Here is a 20,328-nt window from a genome sequence, read left to right on the forward strand (position 1 = left end):
TCTTAATCTTCTCTGGACACATTTCTTTGGGTTGGTTACTATCTATCTTCAAGCATGATAGAATTCAGCATTAGTAAATGGTTTTCTTTGCTTGGCTAACAACTTGACCACTTGTAAACATTTTAGTTGCAGCCTCATTTTTCTTATTTTTGTGAAATTATGCTGTGACGTTTCATTCAAATTTTCTAATTCTTATGTTGCTTTCCCATGAATTGAGAATATTTTGATGTTAGTCCGATACTGTCAGTCTATTCTTTTAGCAGTTATGGTGTCACTGCATTATAAACACAATGTACCACCACATAATAAAATAGTCCACATTCCAGTGTGCCTTAAATGCATAACATTCAAAGTGTACTTTCCTTGTTCTGAGATAATGGGGCATGAACTGGTAGTAGGAAAAGTAATACATGTAGCAATATACAGGACATTCCAAATGCTTTCAGGTCGTATCTGCATCACTGTGATTCTGTAGCTTGCCAAGCAGCAATGTGAAACAATGAGACAGACATAAACAGGTTCTGTAGCAGCTACTCATCTTTCCCATTGTAGCAAAAATGTATCCATAGATAATATGTAAATGATTGTGGCTGCATTCCAATAAAAACTTGTAGACACTAAAATTTGAATTTCATGTAATTTTCAGATGTCAGGAAATATTCTTTTGATTATTTTTCCCAACGATTTAAAACAAAAAGCCATTAAGTTCATGGGCCACATAAAAACAAGCAACAAGCTGATTCTGACTTGCTTTAGTAGATTTAACAGAAGGTATGAGTCTGTAATTAATGGCTCAGGAACACTAAAAAAATTACCAGCCAAATATTTTATGTCTAAAACCTAGACTCTACAAACATTCGGCCTGTCTGGAACAAAATAAAAAAGTAAAACTTAGACCCAGTAAGTCATAATGTTCCTCTACAGAAGTTATAAAATACTGTATAAGTGCTCAACTTACAATGAGGTTACATCTGAAAAAATACTAAAATGCATTTAATGCAGGCAGCAGCATACAGTCCCCCAATTTACGATGGTTCAACTTAAAATTTTTGACTTTGCAATGGTGCAAAAGCAATACACATTCAGTAGAATGTGTAACCCCATCGTAGGTCCTAAGGAGTTCCTAAACTTTTGATGGGGTTACCTCTCAATACACCCACTGTAAAGTTGAAAAATCATTAAGTTGAAAGATAGTAAGTTAGGGATTATCTATACTTTTTAGGGACAGAAGCCAGAACTGACATAAATTATGAGCAATTATGTGGCTACTAAAAAGACAACCTTCATCATTCCTATTTCAAATCCAGCATTGATTTCTCTACGAATAGTTGGAACTATTAGTTGAAGAAAATGTAAATGTTAGTTTTCTCAATAAAAACTAACAAATCATAAGCGAAAAGAATCTTTGTTGTTTTTAACTAAGACAAAACAAAGCCAGAAACTTGCTACATTGTGTTAGATTTTTTTAAAAGCCACAGTTATATCAAATGTATTTACTTTGTAAGTATATCCTTCAGAATAAATGCATTCCTGGAAAGGAGAAATAAAAGTCAGTCCTTAATTAGCTAGTTGAGGTACTCATAAAGAACAAGAATAAGCCAACAGTTGAAATGCAGAAAGGTTAGATTGATTTTTCAATTAATGGACTAATAATCATCTAAGGTTAATGAAATTACTGAAACAGTTGCCCAAATAAAAAAGAATATCCCCCAAATGAGTATTTCCAAAACAAAATCACCAGTCAGTCATTAACATTTATAAGAAAACATTTTTGAAGCCTTTATTTACAAAAGCTTTAAAAACAAACAATACCCTCTGTTTTGCAAATAATGTTTTGTTTAAAAAGGACCACCCAGTTACAGCACTGTAATATCATGAATAAAGAATGTACAAGGGAGACAAACCAATGTAACATTTGGAGATTTGCTAATATTACTGATTGTAAGTGTAGGTAACACACATTATAACTTGTAGTCCATCATTTCAAGGTAGAGTTAATGATTACTGAAAAGTCTTCCTACACATGCTCTGGTCTGGTCACATATTCTGCATGACTAAATATTTCACAGTCTCTTTTGTCAATATATATAAAATAGATTGCAAAGATATACACAAAAAAATAAGCATTACACTCCTCAGGTAATTTTATTAGCTATATATATATATGTATATATATGAGAATATATACATATATATATATATATATATTTTGTTTTGTTGTTTTGTACCAAATCTCTCCATTATTTACTTTTGTAGCAAGCACAATTTTTGTTTTCTAATTTAATCTGGTACAAAATATACTTAAAGACTTGTTATCTTTGGATTTTAATAAAATTGATTTGTGTAACCAACAAATCAATGGTATCATAAGTATGGCTACAAAATTTAAAAAAAAAAAAAAACAAGGGTAAACAGTGACGGAATAAAAATAAGCAGATCAAGGGAAGTGTGCTATCATAAAATAACTAGCTTCAACATCTTGAGTACCAGTCTCCTGGCAGATACTAAACATCCAATCACAAGGGATTTTTCCTGAAGGGTGTAAAGCTGGTTTGAAAATTCTTCAGTCACAGAGCAGCCTACACATGCCAATTAGAAACTGACAGACACTAGATGTGCTTGGAAGATTAAACACTACGTACAGAAACAGCAGTTACTAAGCTCCTCAGTAGTTTCTTTTTTTTTTTTTCAGTTTTGCTGAACTGACAGCACAATGAATGTGCTATAGTCTGTGGGTCAAAACCAAGTAAATACTGTGTAAAGTTGGCAGATGGTCATTTTTCCAGCTAAGATCAAGAAAAAACAAAATTTCTGATAAAACAGAGGTTTTGAGTCAGAATCACTCTCTAAAGTGCAAAATTGATGGTCCACAATCTCAAATAGCTAAAACTCCTGCAGAATGGAAGGCAGAGACATGAAACAGGGAAATAAATTACAGTCAGTGCTAGTTAATTTAGGAAAAGGGAAAAATAAACCCAACTCAAGTAGGTAAAGCTTATCAAAATATTCAGTGATGTAGCTTTCCCCACTCTCTGTCACACACACTTGCTAACAAGTATATTAAGGCCAAATTTAACCTGAATGCATTTTTTTTATTAAGATCTGAGATAGGAACGGTCATACTTAGTACTGAAAGGTAGACAATAAAATGGGCCATGAAAGGGGCAAGGGAAAGGTACTGTCTATTGTTCAAGGGATTCAACCAGAGATAAAACCTATATACAAGCATGTGTGTAGCTCGAAATAAAAATAAAAGGACTATTTCATGTCATGACTGCTTGTTGGCTTCCTCTTCATATGCATTCCCTGTGCCATTCTGTACATAGGATGAACCAGAACCAAGGCCATACAAATGACCACAATATTTGGCATCATCAATATGATCTTCAAAGAACATCTAAAAAGGAATTTTGAAGAAAAAAAAAAGATAATTTTAACCAAAAGGTACCACTTCTAATTTATATTTCAGCAATGTAAGTACTGACTGTTCATTAATGATAATGACAGCTCTTTTCTATGGTGTTCCTTTGAGGCTACACATCTAAGTTCAATAAATAAAACTAATGTCCTCAAAAGTACAGAGCTCAGAAAACAAAGAAAGAGACTATAAAAAAAATGTATAAATGCATGTCTTTTCCATTAACATTTAGACCTTTTTTTTTTTTTTTTGAGACGGAGTTTCGCTCTTGATACCCAGGCTGGAGTGCAATGGCACTATCTCGGCTCACCGCAACCTCCGCCTCCTGGGTTCAGGCAATTCTCCTGCCTCAGCCTCCTGAGTAGCTGGGATTACAGACACGCGCCACCGTGCCCAGCTAATTTTTTGTATTAGTAGAGACGGGGTTTCACCGTGTTGACCAGGATGGTCTCGATCTCTTGATCTCGTGATCCACCCGCCTCGGCCTCCCAAAGTGCTGAGATTACAGGCTTGAGCCACCGCGCCCGGCCACATTTAGACCATTTTTATAAGAATTTGTAATCATGGAAAAATAAATATTTTATTCCATTAATTTAACAATACTCAACAGTAAGAAGAAAGCCAATGATGGTAGGAAAAAGTTTAGGTTCATAAGCTGTCTTAAGTCTATGTGCAAGGCTGAGCTGCCGATAAATAAACCCTAAAGTTATGGACAGTAAAATCTGAACATTCACACTATATTACTATCCTTGAAGAAGCCAAGAAAAATAAAAATAAATTAGTGCCAGAAATCTATCTTCATTAAACCATTATGACATTTTTAAAATGCAAAGCTACAAAGTCCAAAAGGTTGTTTCAATTATCTTATGAAACAATGGGAAGGAGTCCAAAACAAAATATTTACGTGTCATGAATGGACAGTCCAAGTCACTTCTGAATCAATACTACTTAGCACAACAGCTTTAATACTTTCTATTAATACACTGCTACAAAAAGTTAAATTCTTAGCCCCAGTCAATAATTTAATGTCTAAGAGAATATACTCAAAATCTGAAGTGAATTTTTACTTAATGGAAAACTTTCATATAGGCAAGAAAAACCTCACTTATTTTGTTTCTGTACATCTAATTTTCCTTTCTGTTTACCTATAGCTAGGTGAATCTATGCATATCAATTACTAACAGTAGATATGGGTTCATTAGGTTTCATTTTTCCATACCTAACATTTTGTACTCAAGGAACTGATCTCTGCCTTTTGCCATTTAAGGAGGGTTTTCCTAATATGGTTTCTGATTCAACTACTACATTGGATTTATTTAATCCCTTCAGAATTCAACCCCCCTTTTAAGACTCAATCCAGTAAAAATCCCGAGTCCTACTCTATAAAATCTTCAAAGCAGTGAAGAATGGCATGAGCAAATAATATTTTTATCACCAGTTTAAAGCCTAAAAGAAGGCCATGCTAGAAGAAACCTAAAAATCTTTGCCTTGCAGAAGGAGCACTGATGGAGTCTACAAAAAGAACTCTGGATTTCTCCCACTAGTAGTATGTTTAATCATGGAAGTTATTAGCCTGTTTTCTCACCTGAGAAATAACATGGTTGGACCTACATGATTTCTCAGGTAGTTTATGTTTTAAAATTTGGGGTTCTAGGAAGAACATGTTCTCCCAGTTCCTTATGAACTACATTTCAAGATGACTTATTTTTGAATACTTTAAGTGTGGTGGATATGACTTATATGGTATCTCTAATTATATCTTTACTTAGTAGGTATGTGTTGCCCAAAATCTTTGGCCATTACAATTTTTAATGTTCTCAACCTAACAACCAACTGAGAAAAAGGCAGTGATGTCTTCATACTTCTCTCATTTTGAAAAAGGCCATTCCTGTGAGCAATGAATCAGATCCTGCCTGATGTTGTGGTCCTATCCGTTCCAGCTCTAACTGTTCTGCCACCTCCTGTAATCCACCCTAGAAGAAATAAAAATTGCTTGTCAAGGAGAAAAATATTGCAACGCCTGAATTCACAAATTATAAACTTAGACAGTGACCAAAATAAAAATAAACTTTATTATGTAAAGGTGAACCTTATAAAGATTAGGGGGAAGAAACAGAGAATGTGAATTACTAATGGAAAAAGAGATCCTAATTGGGAAAATGTATCTTCATCATATGTTTCAGGGCATATGACAGGTAAATAACATTACTAGAGATAGGAGGGAAGCAGACCATATATAGGGTAATATTTATCAATTATACTCATAGTCTATCAATCCAGTAATAATTATAAAACTGAATAGCTAGTATAACGCCATTTTTTTTCAAATTTTCTTAAACTTCTCACTAGTCCATTTGTAGTTTTGCACTTAATTTTTACAAAACAAAGCCATTATGAATAACCAAATCATTAAGAATATGCTAAATGCTTAACTATGGTTTTGTTAGTTAAAACAAGTATAAGCATACAACTCCTTAGAGTGGTCTGCTCTAATCCACCTATGTTAATACTGCTAAGATTAAAAAAGATAATGAGAGTGGAAGGAAAGAAAGGAAAGACTGTTATAACAAAGAGAAGGAAAGAGAGAGGGAGGAGAGGGAAGGAGAGTAAAGGGAGAGGAGAATGAGAGTAGAGTGAAGGAAAGAAACACCAACAACAAAACAGAAATTCTTCTCTAAATTGTTAAGGCCTCCACCAGTAAACTAGCCCTTCTGTACATCAGGGCTTAAAACAATGCTTTGCACAGCAGTTCCTTCTGTGCAGTTGCTTCCGTGCTAAAAATAGCATGAGGATTAGGTATCATTAGCAGCTGCTTAGGAGAACAACAGAACTCAACAGAACAGCATGGCTGAGTATAGGTGAGAAAGCACCTTTGCTGTTAACTTGAGTTTTAACACAGCAGCTCACTCAGGACACATTCAGAGTATCTGTACTTAGAAACTTCCCAGAAACTTCCCAGTAACACACACATAGTGAGCAATATTTTGGTTCCCTGTTCCTGAAAACTGTCATTATACAGAATGTCAATTATAAAAAAGTTTCCTAAGCCAGATGAAAACATGTAGGTCCTGGATTATCAGCATGCAGTGAAAAAGGGTGGGCTGAGTTTCTCAAGGGATGCCCTGTGGCAAGTTCACTTGCTAGAAGTGTAAGTCTACTGCTACAAACATAAAATAATCTCTTAAAAACTTCTCTAGTCACGTGCTGACCATGTCCTGTATTAAAAAGTAAACACTGGCCAAAACAATGTTTCTCATCTTCAGTTGTCTGTTAAGACCAGCCTGACCAATATGGTGAAACCTGGTCTCTACTAAAAATACAAAAATTAGCTGGGCGTGGTGATAGGTGCCTGTAATCCCAGCTACTTCGGAGGCTGACAGAGGAGAATCACTTGAACCCAGGACAAAACTACATGGCTAAAACATTCCTTTTCTGGCCAAAAGATGTCAGCTTGTTACAGGTAAGTACTATAGGAAATGTGTAGGTCCTGCCTAGATATTAGTAACATTCTAGGAGGCAGAGGTAGCAGTGAGCTGAGATCGCACCACTGCACTCCAGTCTAGGAGAGAGAGTCCCTCTCCAAAAAAAAAAAAAAAAGCAAAGTTTCCTTATTTAATTCCCATGTTCTTTCTGCTTAAAAGCAAAGCTCTTCAAGTCTTCACCATCTAAAAGTGTAACTTTACTTGCACTTCTAAAACCTGATGAGGTGAAAATTTGATCAACCTTGGTTTCACTGAAGAAAGAAGAGATGATGCAGGTTCTAGAAATCAACCACATTGCCTCAATGTATTTTTGTTTCCTTTTTTAGTTATAGCTTAAATGAGTACATCTAAGAAAGACAAAACCACTGTATTCCCAGGGCCCATCCCACCAGAGGTAATTTTGTTCTCAAAGTGAAGGAGCATTTTTCCTTATTGAAGAAAATCTCCTTTTGAAAGAATGTTTAGAATTTAAAAATACATGTTATGAAGCGTCAGGATATTACTACTGTCTAGGCAGGACCTACACATTTCCTGTAGGACTTACCTGTAACAAGCCGACATCTTTTGGCCAGAAAAAGAATCTTATCCTATCTAGAAACATCATCCTATCATTAGAACTGACAAAATAATTTCTAGCTAAGATAAGGCAAAAGGAAAGAAAAACTCTTTTGCCACACTACTAAATACATCTGCACATCACTGGCCACCTTAGATTCTACCTTGTAAGAACAGATTCTATGCGTGTTGGGAGAAAGAAAGAATTCACACTGGTGTACATATCAGAGCCTCACTGTCCTCAAATTTTTGTTTTGGTTTGTGATTTTCAATCTGGCAAGCAATGACAAGAATCTGACCTGAGCCTGAATTGTGTTGAAAACTAATTCTGCCTTCTGCCAAGATACACTGAAGCTCTGAAAAAAGGATTTCCTATAAATTATCATTTACGCAAGAAAAAGAATCACATGACCAGATAACATAATTGCATTTAATGTAATACTTTAAAATATGGTTTAAAACAACACCCCAGCCTAGGATCTCATGAGTCACTTGGTCTGAACAGTGTGCTGTTACAGATAAAGCCACCTGAAGCCTTACTTTGAGATTTTTGCAGCTCTTCATGAGGTACTTCACATCATAAATGACAGGAAAAAACAATCTAAGGATCTCAAAGAAGTCAAGTTCTTCTTCAGGCAAGTTAGAGTTGGTCAGGATTTTGATTAAATAGCCAAAGTCGTAACCGCTATAAAAGGGTTAAAATAGAGAAGAGGGAAACATAAATACCATAAAGATTTTAACAAAAAGATGTTTTTCTGATTCAAATTTAAGCAAGTCAAATTACAGCCCTTCCAAAAAAATTAAAGAGAAGTGCACACAAAAACAGAGAAAACAAACATATTTAGAACTATAATGGGAAAATGCTGTCGTCTTACAACAGTGTTAAGAACTTTATCACTTTATTATTCAGAGATAGCAACACAGAGCTACACTACCAAACCAAGCCTGTGGTCACTAAAATACTATTTTGCTGATGCTTGAATAGAGAACACCAAAGAGTATCAAGCTGCCCAAAGACGTTTCAAAAAAAATTTTTTTTTAATAACTATGAAAATAGAGAAATAAAGATGAATGGAAGCTTGGCCAGAAGAGTTAGCAAATGTAGCAGAAGAACTGGCATTCGGTAGGCAAAAGTAATGCAAGTCATTCCATCTTTTACAGAAGGTGGTCATATACTTCATCCAAAGAATACGATTGTAACAAGGTATTTTCACTTCTCTTATGTGACTTTTTGAGTAAGTAGGCTCTCCCTCTCTTCCTTCACAATTCTGGCTCCCTTAGAGTTTTTATTAATGGAAATGTTGCACATGAAAGAAGTGTAGTAAAAAATAAGAACTACTTTCCTGGATAATAAAATGCAAACTCCTATATTCTCAAATCAAGACCTCTTATCCCTTCATCTGGACTTTTCCACAGCTTTCTGTCTCCCTACACTCCCAGACCAATTACACACTCCCATCCCTTATCTATATTTCCTTCCAGGATTTCTGACAGGAAGTCTATATGCATTTGCCTACTAACATTAAAAGTACAATTACATTAGCATTTAGGATTTATAAACTTCTTAAATTATTCTTTATTACTAGAAATAGATTAGAATATGAGGAAAACAGCTAATGATATTTAATGCAATAAAATCTGATCATATCTTGATAAATATTCATATATCAGTCTGACTTAAGATTCTAAACTCCAAGAAGACATAAATGAACCCCACTTTTTTTCATCTTAATACCCCAGTGCCTAGTACACTCTATTTTGTCAGAGTATTCTTTAAATGAAAGGGTATGTCATATATAGTAAAAGGGTAGGACACTACTTTTTAGTTCTTTTGTATCTTCATGTCTAGGAAGTAAAAATGACTGAAAAAAAGTTAATTGTATCAAGAGTCTTAAGTTGTGTCTCCTAAGGTACGGGTTCAAGTGGAGAAGAGACAAAAAGATGGTAGGTCGAGTGTGTTCAGTACCTACAACTCAACAATTTCTGCTTAGTATTTATCAAAGTTGCCCACATGAACCGTCTCTCACTATAAACATCCCACAGGTCAGAGCTGGAAGCTAAACCATGCAGGAGATTCAGATTTAAAATAAATGTGTGAACCAAACCAAGTAAAAGAGTATTAACACCTATGTAACACAATGCTTTTTCAAAACCTAACAAAAGCCAAATAAAATCATTCTGAACATTACTTTAAGTCCCTGGATCGTCAGTTTAGTTTACTTAGGAAGACTCTCATACATGGAAGTCTATTTTCACAAAATAGGACCTAGTTTCCTTACCAGAAACTCTTAAATAATCTAGTTTTATAATAATAAAGAATTAAAAACCACCACTTACTGATAATTTACTGTTTATAAAGTATTTTATTGACTATTAAAACAAGTCTTCAAGATATTTCTTCTAAGGGATGCCTTATCACATTATTAAAAAAAAATTAAATTCCATCTATACACACACCCCTAGCATTTTCTTTGCTGTTTCATTTTAGATAGTACTTAGCACTAACTAACAAACCACAATATGAACTCCATTTGTAAAAAACTGTCTGTCCACCCCCATCAGGATATAAACTCCATGCGGACAAGAATTTTCATCTGTTTTAGTCACAGCACCTAGAATTTCATCACAGTGCCTGCCATATGGTAAATACTCAATAGATTTTTGTAAATGTAAATTAATGGTTTCCCTTGTAGAACATTAAAAACTAAGGTGTAGAAATAGTAAAAGAAAACCCTGGGAAACACCAATTCCAAATGGCATTGCTGGATTTAAACTAGGGCCTTTCACTTTCGAGGGAACCTGTACTCTTTCTACTATGCAACATGCTTCTCACAGGCAAAAATGGATCCCATATTTTAAATTAATCTTTAAGCAGACCAACATTAGCCTCCTAAGAATTAGGTGACAACTCTATATGGCAGTCAACTCTTTCTAGAATTAAGCCTGAAATTGCTAACACAGTGACCCAAGTAAGTGTGGAGCAAGTATGAGATGGAAACACAAATGGCATTTTCAATGCAGTCGTTTTACCTATGAAATGACAACCATTTGACCCCTTCACAGAGGACCACTCCTGAAGTCATGAGAAGTTCTGCAAAGTACTGGGTCTCAATTCCTTCTTCCTCATGTTTTTTAAACTGGATGCCAGATGTTGTTAGTAGCTCTATAGAGTCCTGGGCATACATGTCCTCCCTGGGAAAAGAAAGAGAAAGATTCAAATATGCCATTACTTCAAACAAGCTGTTCTTCTGCTTACATCTGTAACTACAGTGCCAATAAGGAGACAGAGGATTGGCTTGAGTCCAACTGTTTGAATGCTTTACATATGTGCAAGAAAAATGCAATTTAAATGCAAGAGTCATTGTTTCAGAAAAGTGTTTCAAACAATAAAAAATCATTCAAAGAGTTCAATGGTGCAATTTTAATCCTTCTATTAACTAAATTTAATTAGCCTTTCATACTTAAATACATTTAACTGGGTTTGGAAAAAGGGTCTTCTACTCACGAGTGGCTACCACCACAGAGTGACAGACAAGTGTTTTCAGAAACTCTCAGTCTCAGCAGTCATTGTAATGCTGCAAGGTGGAGCTGCAGCCATAGCTGTGGGGGATATGCCCACCTCCCATGGTCTCAGCAGCACAAGGAAGGAGACCCAGTAGAAAACGTCTCATGTGGTTGAGTTAAACTACACTTCATCTTTAAGAAGAAGGAGATGCCTTTCATAAATGAGCCTTGCAAATGGCTCCAATAAGCAACAGTATTTACAGTTAAGGACTATGCTGTAATAGCAATAATTTCTTCTGTCAACAATCCTATTCCTAAAAGATTGCCTTATAAAGTCAAGCCAGGAAATCTAAATATAAACCAATTCTTCAAGATTTCACTTAAGCCAAAAAGAAAGCCATCTCTAATTTCCAACCACAAATTAATGTGTATCTGAAATATTAAACCAAAAGTTACTAAAACACAATATATATCTGAAGTATTTAAAAAGTTATTAAAATACAGATGTATTTTTGAGAATAAATGAAAAAGTATTTTGTGACTCTGCCATTTAACTTTTTATTTACTTTTTAAATTGGAAGAATAATGGTTTCTACCTCTTGGCAAAAGGAATTGCTATTAAACACTTTAAACAAAACTAAACCAAGGGTATATTTCACTTGGGCCAAAAAGCATTCTTATGGTTTGTCCTTTGGAAATCATTTTTAAATGTCTGAAAAATTACAAAGCTAATAATGGAAATATTTCAAAATAGAGGCGAACTATAATAATCACTTAAAAGTAAGTCTCCCATAGAAAATGCTTTAGGAAGCGTAACAGAATAAACCCAATGAAGTAGTTTAGTTTTTTGTTTTTTCCCCAGTTAAACCACAGCTTTCCTAGGCTAAAAATACGTACTCAAAAAATTAGTATCTCAGCCATCAGGTCCCAATGCTCACAATGAGGTATGCTTTAGCAACTAAAAGCAACCAAAGGCATAAAAAACAGATTCTTCCCCAGGCTCACATCATTTTTGGCCATTTGCAAAGGTATAGGTAAACAAGTAGTTTCAGATCTTTTAAGTTTTCACTAACACTTTTCACCTGTTTACTTGCAGCATATGGCTTCACCCTACATTTGCTTTACAAAGAAATATCAGATCATCAACATTCCTGTCTTTTTTTTACATCAACCCATCTATCTGAAGATCTTTTTCCTTTAGACTCCGAAGACAGCTTGCCTCATCGCCAAAGCTAATTGCTGCCAATGCCTTAGGTGCTATTCCATGCCAGTCCTCAAAGTACTTGTCAGGTGTCTATCTTTATCCTAACACCCTGCAACTCAACTCTTTAACAGTCAAATATGTCTGTGTATTATCTATAAAACAAAATAAAAACCACCCTTCTGTTGATTCCACTTTCCCTTCTTGAGACAGGGTGTGGCTGTCATCCAGGAAGCAGAAGCACTGGCTTGAACACCACTCACTACAGCCTTAACCACCTGGGCTTAAGCGATCCTCCTGTTGCAGCCTCTCAAGTAGCTGCAACTACAGATATGCGCCACCATGCCTGGCTAATTTTTGTATTTTTGTAGAGACGGGGCTTTGCCATGTTGTCCAGGCTGGTCTTGAACTACTGAGCTCAAGCAATCTGCCTGCCTTGGCTGCCAACTGGCCTCACAAAGTGCTGGGATTACAGGTGTGAGCTACTGCACCCTGCCTCCCTTCTTATGGAACTCACTATCTCCTTCTTTTCACTGCCACTTTCCTTAACTGAAGCATCAGCTTCCTTTCTGTTACCACTGAACTGAAGATGCCCTGTAATTTCTACTGCCCTATTAAAATGATTCTCAAATATCAAGAATTACTGCAATCACCAAAAGAGATGATTTTTAAAAAAATGTGTTCTAATCCTCTTTGACTTATCAGTGACAATATTTCCACAGACTGCTTTTCCTCTTCACAGCTCATCAATACTCCACTTCAATTTTCATGGGTATTTCAACTCCAAATTCAGTTTGGAGAGAATTCTCATACATTGATTGGTATTAACAACTGTAATTCTTAGACTTTGGCAACAGAGAGAAAACAGAAGAGTTACAAAACACTGAGTTAAAAAGACCATGACCAACTTTGCTCAACACTGTCTCTCTAGTGTCTAGCACTGTATCTGACACTCATTCTACCCACTCCATTAGGAAGTCAATTTTAACTTTCTTCAAAATTTCCAAGATTCTGTTCATGGCGCTCTCTCTGTATTAAGCACTACTGGTTTATCTTCCAAATGACCTTTCCACCTAATGTTTTTCACTATATCCTTCTCCATAAACATCTCCTAACATCAGTGTAAATGAAGCTTGTCCAACCTGCAGCCCGTGGGCCGCATGTGGCCCAGCATGGCTTTGAATGTAGCCGAATACAAATTCGTGAACTTTCTTAAAACATTTTGAGTTTTTTTTTTTCCTTTTTGCAATTTGTTTTTCTTTTCTTAAGCTCATCAGCTATCATTAGCAGTAGTGTATTTTATGTGTGGCCCAAGAAAATTCTTCCTCGAATGTGGCCCAGGGAAAACAAAAGATTAGACACCCCTGGTGTAAACGGTAGCCAAACTTCATAGTAAACTTTAGCAGGCCTTTCTAAGAAAGGAAAAAAAAGATCCTCACTTAGAGGATCTACTAATAAAGCAGTTGTTACTAGAACAAGGTGTTTCTAGAAAAGGAAACTGTCAATTTTACCCAAACTGAGATGCTGATGGGTTACCTCCTTCTCATGTACTGAGATCACAACATTATCTAATTTAAAAACAATGTTCTAATTCATTTGAATAAAAAGTAACAAACTAAAGAACTAACTTTAATAAAGCTTTCTCATTTGAGAAAAGGATAGGAGGCAATTGGCACAATGTTTTAAAGCTGTAGTTCTTATAAAAGGTTATCAGTTTGAGTGGAGATGAGTACTTTTCACTCTTTGTAACAGGGGTGTCCAATCTTTTGGTTTCCCTGGGTCATACTGGAAGAACTATCTTGGACTACACATAAAACATACTAAGAAAAAAAAAACTCATAATGTTTTAAGAAAGTTTACAAATTTGTGTTGGGCTGCATTCAAAGCCATCCTGGGCCACAGGTTGGTCAAATTTACTTTATAAGGTTCTATAGTGTTGTGTGTATGTGTGTGTGTGTGTGTAAATAGATACAGGTACGTTTAGAGACAAAACTATCACTCTGTTGCCCAGGCTGGAGTGCAGTGGTGCAATCTAGCTCATTACAGCTTTGTACTCCTCGAAGTTCAAACAATCTATTCGGATCGGCCTCCCTAGTGGCTACAACTACAGGTACACAGCCACCATGCCTGACTAAGTTTTAAATTTTTTCTTTTTTTGGAAAGACAGAGTGTATGTTGACCAGGCTGGTCTTGAACTCCTGGCCTCAAGCAATCTGCCTGCCTTGGTTTCCAAATGGAGAGTATAGTATTAAATCCAATAGGAAAAAAAAAAAAAAAAAAAAAAAAAAAAAAAATATATATATATATATATATATATATATATATATATATATAAAATCCAATAGAGTGAAATGGAGAGTCAGGCTAAACACAGTGTAATTATAAGCCATAACTGTACCACAGACATCATTACTCTGCTTTTCCTAAGCCATACTTTCATAAAATCGCATATATTAAATACCACATTATTCAACAAAGAACAGGAAGAAAGAATCCATACATTGGCACTACCGTTAATTGCTTACAGCTTCTTTTACTACTTTTCCTAACAGATATTAGAATACATAACACAAATGTAGGATATAAAATAGAAAAACACTGCAATACTGCAACATATAGTTAAGTACTCACTCAACATTATCAGTAAGTTCTTGCAAACTGCAACTTTAAGCCAAAAGATGGATAACAAAACCAGTTTTACCACAGTCTAATTGATAAAAACAAGAGTTAAGTTCCTATGGCATATTTCTGGTCACAAAAAAAATCACCAAACTTCCAAATAAAGATCAAAATACTTCTAATATTAAACACTGAAATAAATGTGAGCTCTACGTACATTTAAGAAGGATTAATAAAAAACAAGTAAGATAATCTTTTACTCCATTATTCACTTGAGGGTTGAAAAAAGCCAGAGCCTATTCTGCCAGCTCAGGGCACAATGTGGGAAGCAACCCTGGTCAGGATGTCATTCCGTGGCATGATGCATTCACACAGATAACCTACCCACCATTTCAGGTAACATGCACAGCCTTGGGATGTGGGAGGAAATGAGAGGACCGAGGAGAAAATCCACATATACATGAGAACGTGTAAACTCCACACAGGTAGTAGCCCAGGTCAGGAATCAAATTTTATTTTTTATGAATGTTACCATGAAACAATGTTGAAGAAAATGGCATTTAAGGTCCTGCTGTACTTAGGATATATTAAATATTTTATTTACTCAACTTACAGTTTGCAAATAATCTGTCCTTTCCCAAAAACACTCTAAAACTTCCTTTAGTTATTAAGACTACTTCTTTTTTTTTTTTTTTTTTTTGAGGCGGAGTTTCGCTCGTTACCCAGGTTGGAGTGCAATGGCGCGATCTCAGCTCACCGCAATCTCCGCCTCCTAGGTTCAGGCAATTCTCCTGCCTCAGCCTCCTGAGTAGCTGGGATTACAGGCATGCGCCACTATGCCCAGCTAATTTTTTGTATTTTTAGTAGAGACGGGGTTTCACTATGTTGACCAGGATGGTCTCGATCTCTTGACCTCGTGATCCACCCGCCTCGGCCTCCCAAAGTGCTGGGATTACAGGCATGAGTCACCGTGCCCGGCCCAAGACTACTTCTAATGATATAGAAATATTATAACTGAAGAAACTGGGTGGAGACCCAGGGCTTGAGTTACAATGCAGAATCTGACATGGTAAACACCAGGTTCAAGGACACTACTACTTCTCCTATATGTAAATTAAGAGAGCTTTTGTGGGCTGAAGTGGGATTATAAAACCGACTTGGAAAGAAACTGTACCCAAGGTTCCAAGGCACATCTTACTGCATTTGACATGTAATCTACTCATAAACTGGAATTACTGCAATAAAAATCTTTACAAGAAGCATAAATATTACAAAAGAAGTCTATACTTCAAATTGAACACATAATTTTTGAAAGTAAAACTAATGTGGTAAGATTATTTTTTCTATCAGAAGTATGTTCAATACACAAAGTTTTCCAAATACAAAAAAAGTTGCAGTCCTATTTTAAATATAAAATCTGTAATATCAAAGTTTTTTTTTTGCGGTCCTACAGTAAAAAAAGAAACCCATGCTTTTGAAATATTACCTTTTATATATTTCCAGGATAACTACACCAAATTCACCTAGCATATCAGCATACTTTTAGAAAAATTAATTCCTAAGATTAAACTAAAGAAAAAAAAAGTCTGGGTTACACAGTTATTTCACACTTACGTCAAATTAAATTTAAAATTAAACTGCCATGTTGAAGTTCCTGGAGGGTATTCTCCTTGCTCATTCATAAATGTCAGTCCTAGCTGAATTATCTTTAACAAGTCTACATTACACCGCAGTAGTTGGTATTGATAGTCAGCATTGCTCCTGAATTCTCCAATGGGTCTTGCAACCACACCTGGAAATTCGGTGTCCTGTAAAACAGTTTTAAGATTCATTATGTACAAAACAGTCACAACCACAATCTTAATTCATTTTTGATGCAAATCAAAGAATCCTACAGGTGATGTTCTACACATTTATATTCAATTACAAAGTATCTTTTAACTAGAAAGAACATTATTTTTAGAACCATAAAACTCTACAAACATAATAGCCTTTTCTTAAATGTATCCAAATTACTACGAGATACATGTGATAAACGTAAGTAACCAAATACTTACTCTATACCCAAGAAAGGGGGAAAAATCATAAATTTCTATCTCCCAAAGGATAGGTGAAAAGAAGCTCAAAGTATTCCAATGCTAAAACATTTATTGAAGAACTGGTTTAAGAGTGGAAAATGCCTGTACTTTCCAATTGCTTCTCTGAGACAATGTTTTTCTCACCATCAAAATCCTAAGAAAAACATCATTAGCCTCCTAATTTCTCTGGCCAAAACAATATTCTCTCTATAGTCCATAGAAAGTATACTGTCAAGAACTGCATGCCACCCACTCATTCTTGTAGGATGTTATCACTTCTCTATGTTGCCGCTCTTTATCATTTGAGAAAATCAATGAATTTCCACTGGATAAGAAAATAATTTTAGTTCTAATCATGGGTAAATACGCCTTTATTAAATAGTATATCGTCTACATAGAAACATTCATATTTTAACCAATCAACCTGCTCCTCCCTAAAGTAATGCATTTGTTTATTTTAATTAAAAATACTGAGACAAAGATACAGCAGTTTAGTATTAGAATTCAAACCAAGGCTAAGAATAAAGAGTACATATCAAGTCACTATAAAACAGTAAAGAAATTAGTATTTCTCTAAATTCAGTGCAATTGAATTGAACTGAACTTTACTGGATACTATAAAACTGCTCTATTATGCTAAGAGTTGGGGGATGATTAAAGCACTAACCCTTGCTTTATGGAGCTAATAATAATCTAGTGGATCCAGAAAACAGTAGAGTAGCTAACAGATATACACAGTATAATGGTAAAGTAGAAAAATCATTAACTGGGTAGACATCTAGGCAGACTGAACAGCATGTGCAAAAGCAGAGTTGCTTAATAACACAGTATATTCATGGAACTCCAGTGTTAATCATGAAAACAAACTGCAGACCAACAACGTTTCACTGGCACATCGGATTTTTTTGTTTGAGAAAGAGCTCTCTAGCTTCTGGGAGCTGATGTGTTACTGTCAGCTAGGCTTTGGTGTTGATAGGAGCAGACCGGGTGGCCATAGCTGGGCCCTAATGTTCTCCTGTTGAACATAATTTCACTGAAGTTCAACCTCAAATAAGGCCACTCTGTAATCCTGTCTGAACAAGGACAAAAAAAATAAACAATGTCAAACCACAAAATGACCAAGTATCTCCCATCCTGGCTAAATGAATGACTGTTCCTTCTCTGCAGCTCTAGCCTCATCCTAGCATTCTAGTCTCTCATTTAAGACTTAAGATATCCAATCACAGAATTACCTCAGCTTCCTGACCACATCCAATCCACAGTAAAGCCCTGCTTCCTTAACTCTTCCCTAAGTCCACCTGATGCAAGCACAAATCCTTCCTAACACTCTCTTTCTCAAATGCCCTATGGTTCCCATGAATTCCAATGTGTTTTCTCTCACTGCAATGAGGGATAAACCCAACCTGTCAAATCACAGGTATATTCCTGATGGCTTCTGGCTGGATGGTAGTGACTTATTTTTCTTTTCATGGTGAAATTAATCTCTAAAAATGTCAACCAAAAGTGTTGCAAGACTAAAATTTCCTTTCACTCCTTTATATGAAGTGTTTTAAAGATTTGCTTGAGGGCATACCATAGCAACATAATTATATTTTCGGATAACTTGACGAATTTTTTTCATCTCTTCATCCAAGTTGCAAGCCCAAACTTCACAAATTCTTTGGCTATGATCTACAGTTGCTGCTGGCATAGTGAGGACACAAAGGAGTCTAGATGCCAAGCATCAAAATGTTATACTTGATTGAAGATTTGTTTCATAAAATATTGTATTCTTTATTTATGTACCTGTCAAAATAAAAAACAATATAAAGACCAGATATTTCAAATCTGAATCACAGAATAATAATCTGGCAGGAACCTAAGAAGTTATTTATTCAAACTTCTTGACTCATAAAAAAAAAAATCAACGCTTAGCAAGTAACTTGTTTAAGGTCACACAGCTAGTTTGTAGGAAAAAACTACAGCACAGATTTCCCGGTCCTAATATCAGTTATTTTTAAAAAGTCTTTTTTTAATGCATACATACTAATCATATTTTTATAACTTTCCACTAAAGATTTCTCGAGTTCAACTAACCCCCTGCATAAAACTTTATAAAGCCATCCATTTCTAGACAAAAACGAAAAATCATTTAAATACATGTGACAAGATCAGATGTTACCATGCCAAAGGTGGTGTTTGCTTTTATTCCTCATCAACAAAACATCCAAAATCCGACTTGATTACAAGATCTATTCCACTGGCATTTGTTCAAACTAGACTAGAGAGGTCAAAAATGTTTGTAAATGCTCTTTCTGAGAAAAAATAATGGCAAAAGAAAATTGTCTGAATGTTCGCAGTTACAGAAGGGAAAAAGAACACAATAGAACGTCTGCATTTTAAATTGTTTTTAATTGCCTAAAAATCAGAGCATAGTCCCTGGTTACCAAAGATACAGCTTAGATTTCTGCTTTATATGCAGTTTAGGTTGATTCTTCGGCAGAGAAATTTCAAATTCTTCTGCATTTTTCATATAAATTGAAAAAAGAAGCATAACAGGGGTAAAAAGAGGGCCTTACGACTCTCTTCTAACCTCCAAAAAGTCAGAAATATAACTCTGAATTCTCCAAGTAAAGAAACCAAAGGAGATCCAGGATATCCCTCCTTTATGTATCTCCCACCCCAATAAACACACACATACGCACACAAACACAGAGGCTTGGAAAGACCCTGTGGTTTTACACTGCTTTCCTCCACCTCTCTCTCTATTGCAGTCCCAAGAGCCCCGAAGAGGCACCAAAAGCCTTCTCATTACTGGAGGTAGCATTTCCGTACTGCATGCAGGCTCGCAGAGAAATGAGAGAACGGCACAAATGCATTCAAATCATAGGTAACTCTCTTCCCTGGCAGAGTGCCAGTGCGAAGGTGCTGATAACACTGACTGGAGCTACACTGACTCGCGAGCACTGCCGCGTGAAGGAATACGAAGAGCTGAGATCTAGGCCATCGCCCTCCACTCCCAATTTCCGTCCCGCTACGAAGCCCCAGGTACAAAGCCTTTGCGTCATCACTACGCGCCAACCCCTTGACAAACCCCCAGCCCCAGTTACCCAGCCCCCCCACCCGCCGCCAGACTCCTTCCTCAGCCAGCCGCACTCCAGCTGGCGCCATGGAGCACCCTCTCAGGTTCATGGTCCCCGCCCCCTTCCTACTGCCCTAATCCTCCCCTCCCCCCGCAGGGTTGCGGCAGATGCAAGATCTACTTGTGTCGCTGAGCTCGCGCTCCTCCTCCTCCTTCTCGCCATAGAGACAGCACCCGGCGGCGGTGACGGTGGCGGTAGCGGCGGCGGCCGCGGGTGCCCCATAGACACCTCTCGCCCAGCAAGGTGGAAAGGCGAGCCGGAGCTGCGCCGCGCCGTGCTGCGCCGTCGCTTTTCGCACGTCCTGGCGGGGGCGCTAGATGATGACGTAGCACGCAGAGGGGGCGGGGCA

General features: G+C 36.4%; 1 protein-coding gene across 1 annotated transcript; it reads right to left on the minus strand.

The window, feature by feature from the left end:
• Positions 1–324: 324 nt before the first annotated feature.
• CNOT7 (CCR4-NOT transcription complex subunit 7) lies at positions 325–20,277 on the minus strand. The gene is made up of 7 exons (XM_012435232.2): positions 20,100–20,277; positions 18,431–18,642; positions 16,394–16,587; positions 10,486–10,647; positions 7,996–8,140; positions 5,281–5,391; positions 325–3,397 (listed from the first exon to the last, which is right to left on the minus strand). The coding sequence occupies exons 2-7, from the start codon at positions 18,545–18,547 to the stop codon at positions 3,269–3,271; spliced, it is 858 nt and encodes a 285-aa protein (XP_012290655.1). The 5' UTR covers positions 18,548–18,642; positions 20,100–20,277; the 3' UTR covers positions 325–3,268.
• Positions 20,278–20,328: the final 51 nt, after the last annotated feature.

The sequence above is a fragment of the Aotus nancymaae genome, unplaced genomic scaffold (assembly GCF_030222135.1).
Source record: "Aotus nancymaae isolate 86718 unplaced genomic scaffold, 86718_ANA_hifiasm-v0.15.2.pri h1tg000079l, whole genome shotgun sequence".
Taxonomy (NCBI): Eukaryota; Metazoa; Chordata; class Mammalia; order Primates; family Aotidae; genus Aotus; species Aotus nancymaae.

Excerpts from the sequence above, each read along its gene's own strand:
- CNOT7 (XM_012435232.2), bottom strand. The coding sequence starts at position 18,547 with ATGCCAGCAGCAACTGTAGATCATAGCCAAAGAATTTGTGAAGTTTGG. Across the intron at positions 5,392-7,995 it reads AGAGCTGCAAAAATCTCAAA|GGTGGATTACAGGAGGTGGC; the intron begins GTAAGGCTTCAG and ends TATTTCTTCTAG. Across the intron at positions 3,398-5,280 it reads CCTTTTTCAAAATGAGAGAA|ATGTTCTTTGAAGATCATAT; the intron begins GTATGAAGACAT and ends ATTCCTTTTTAG.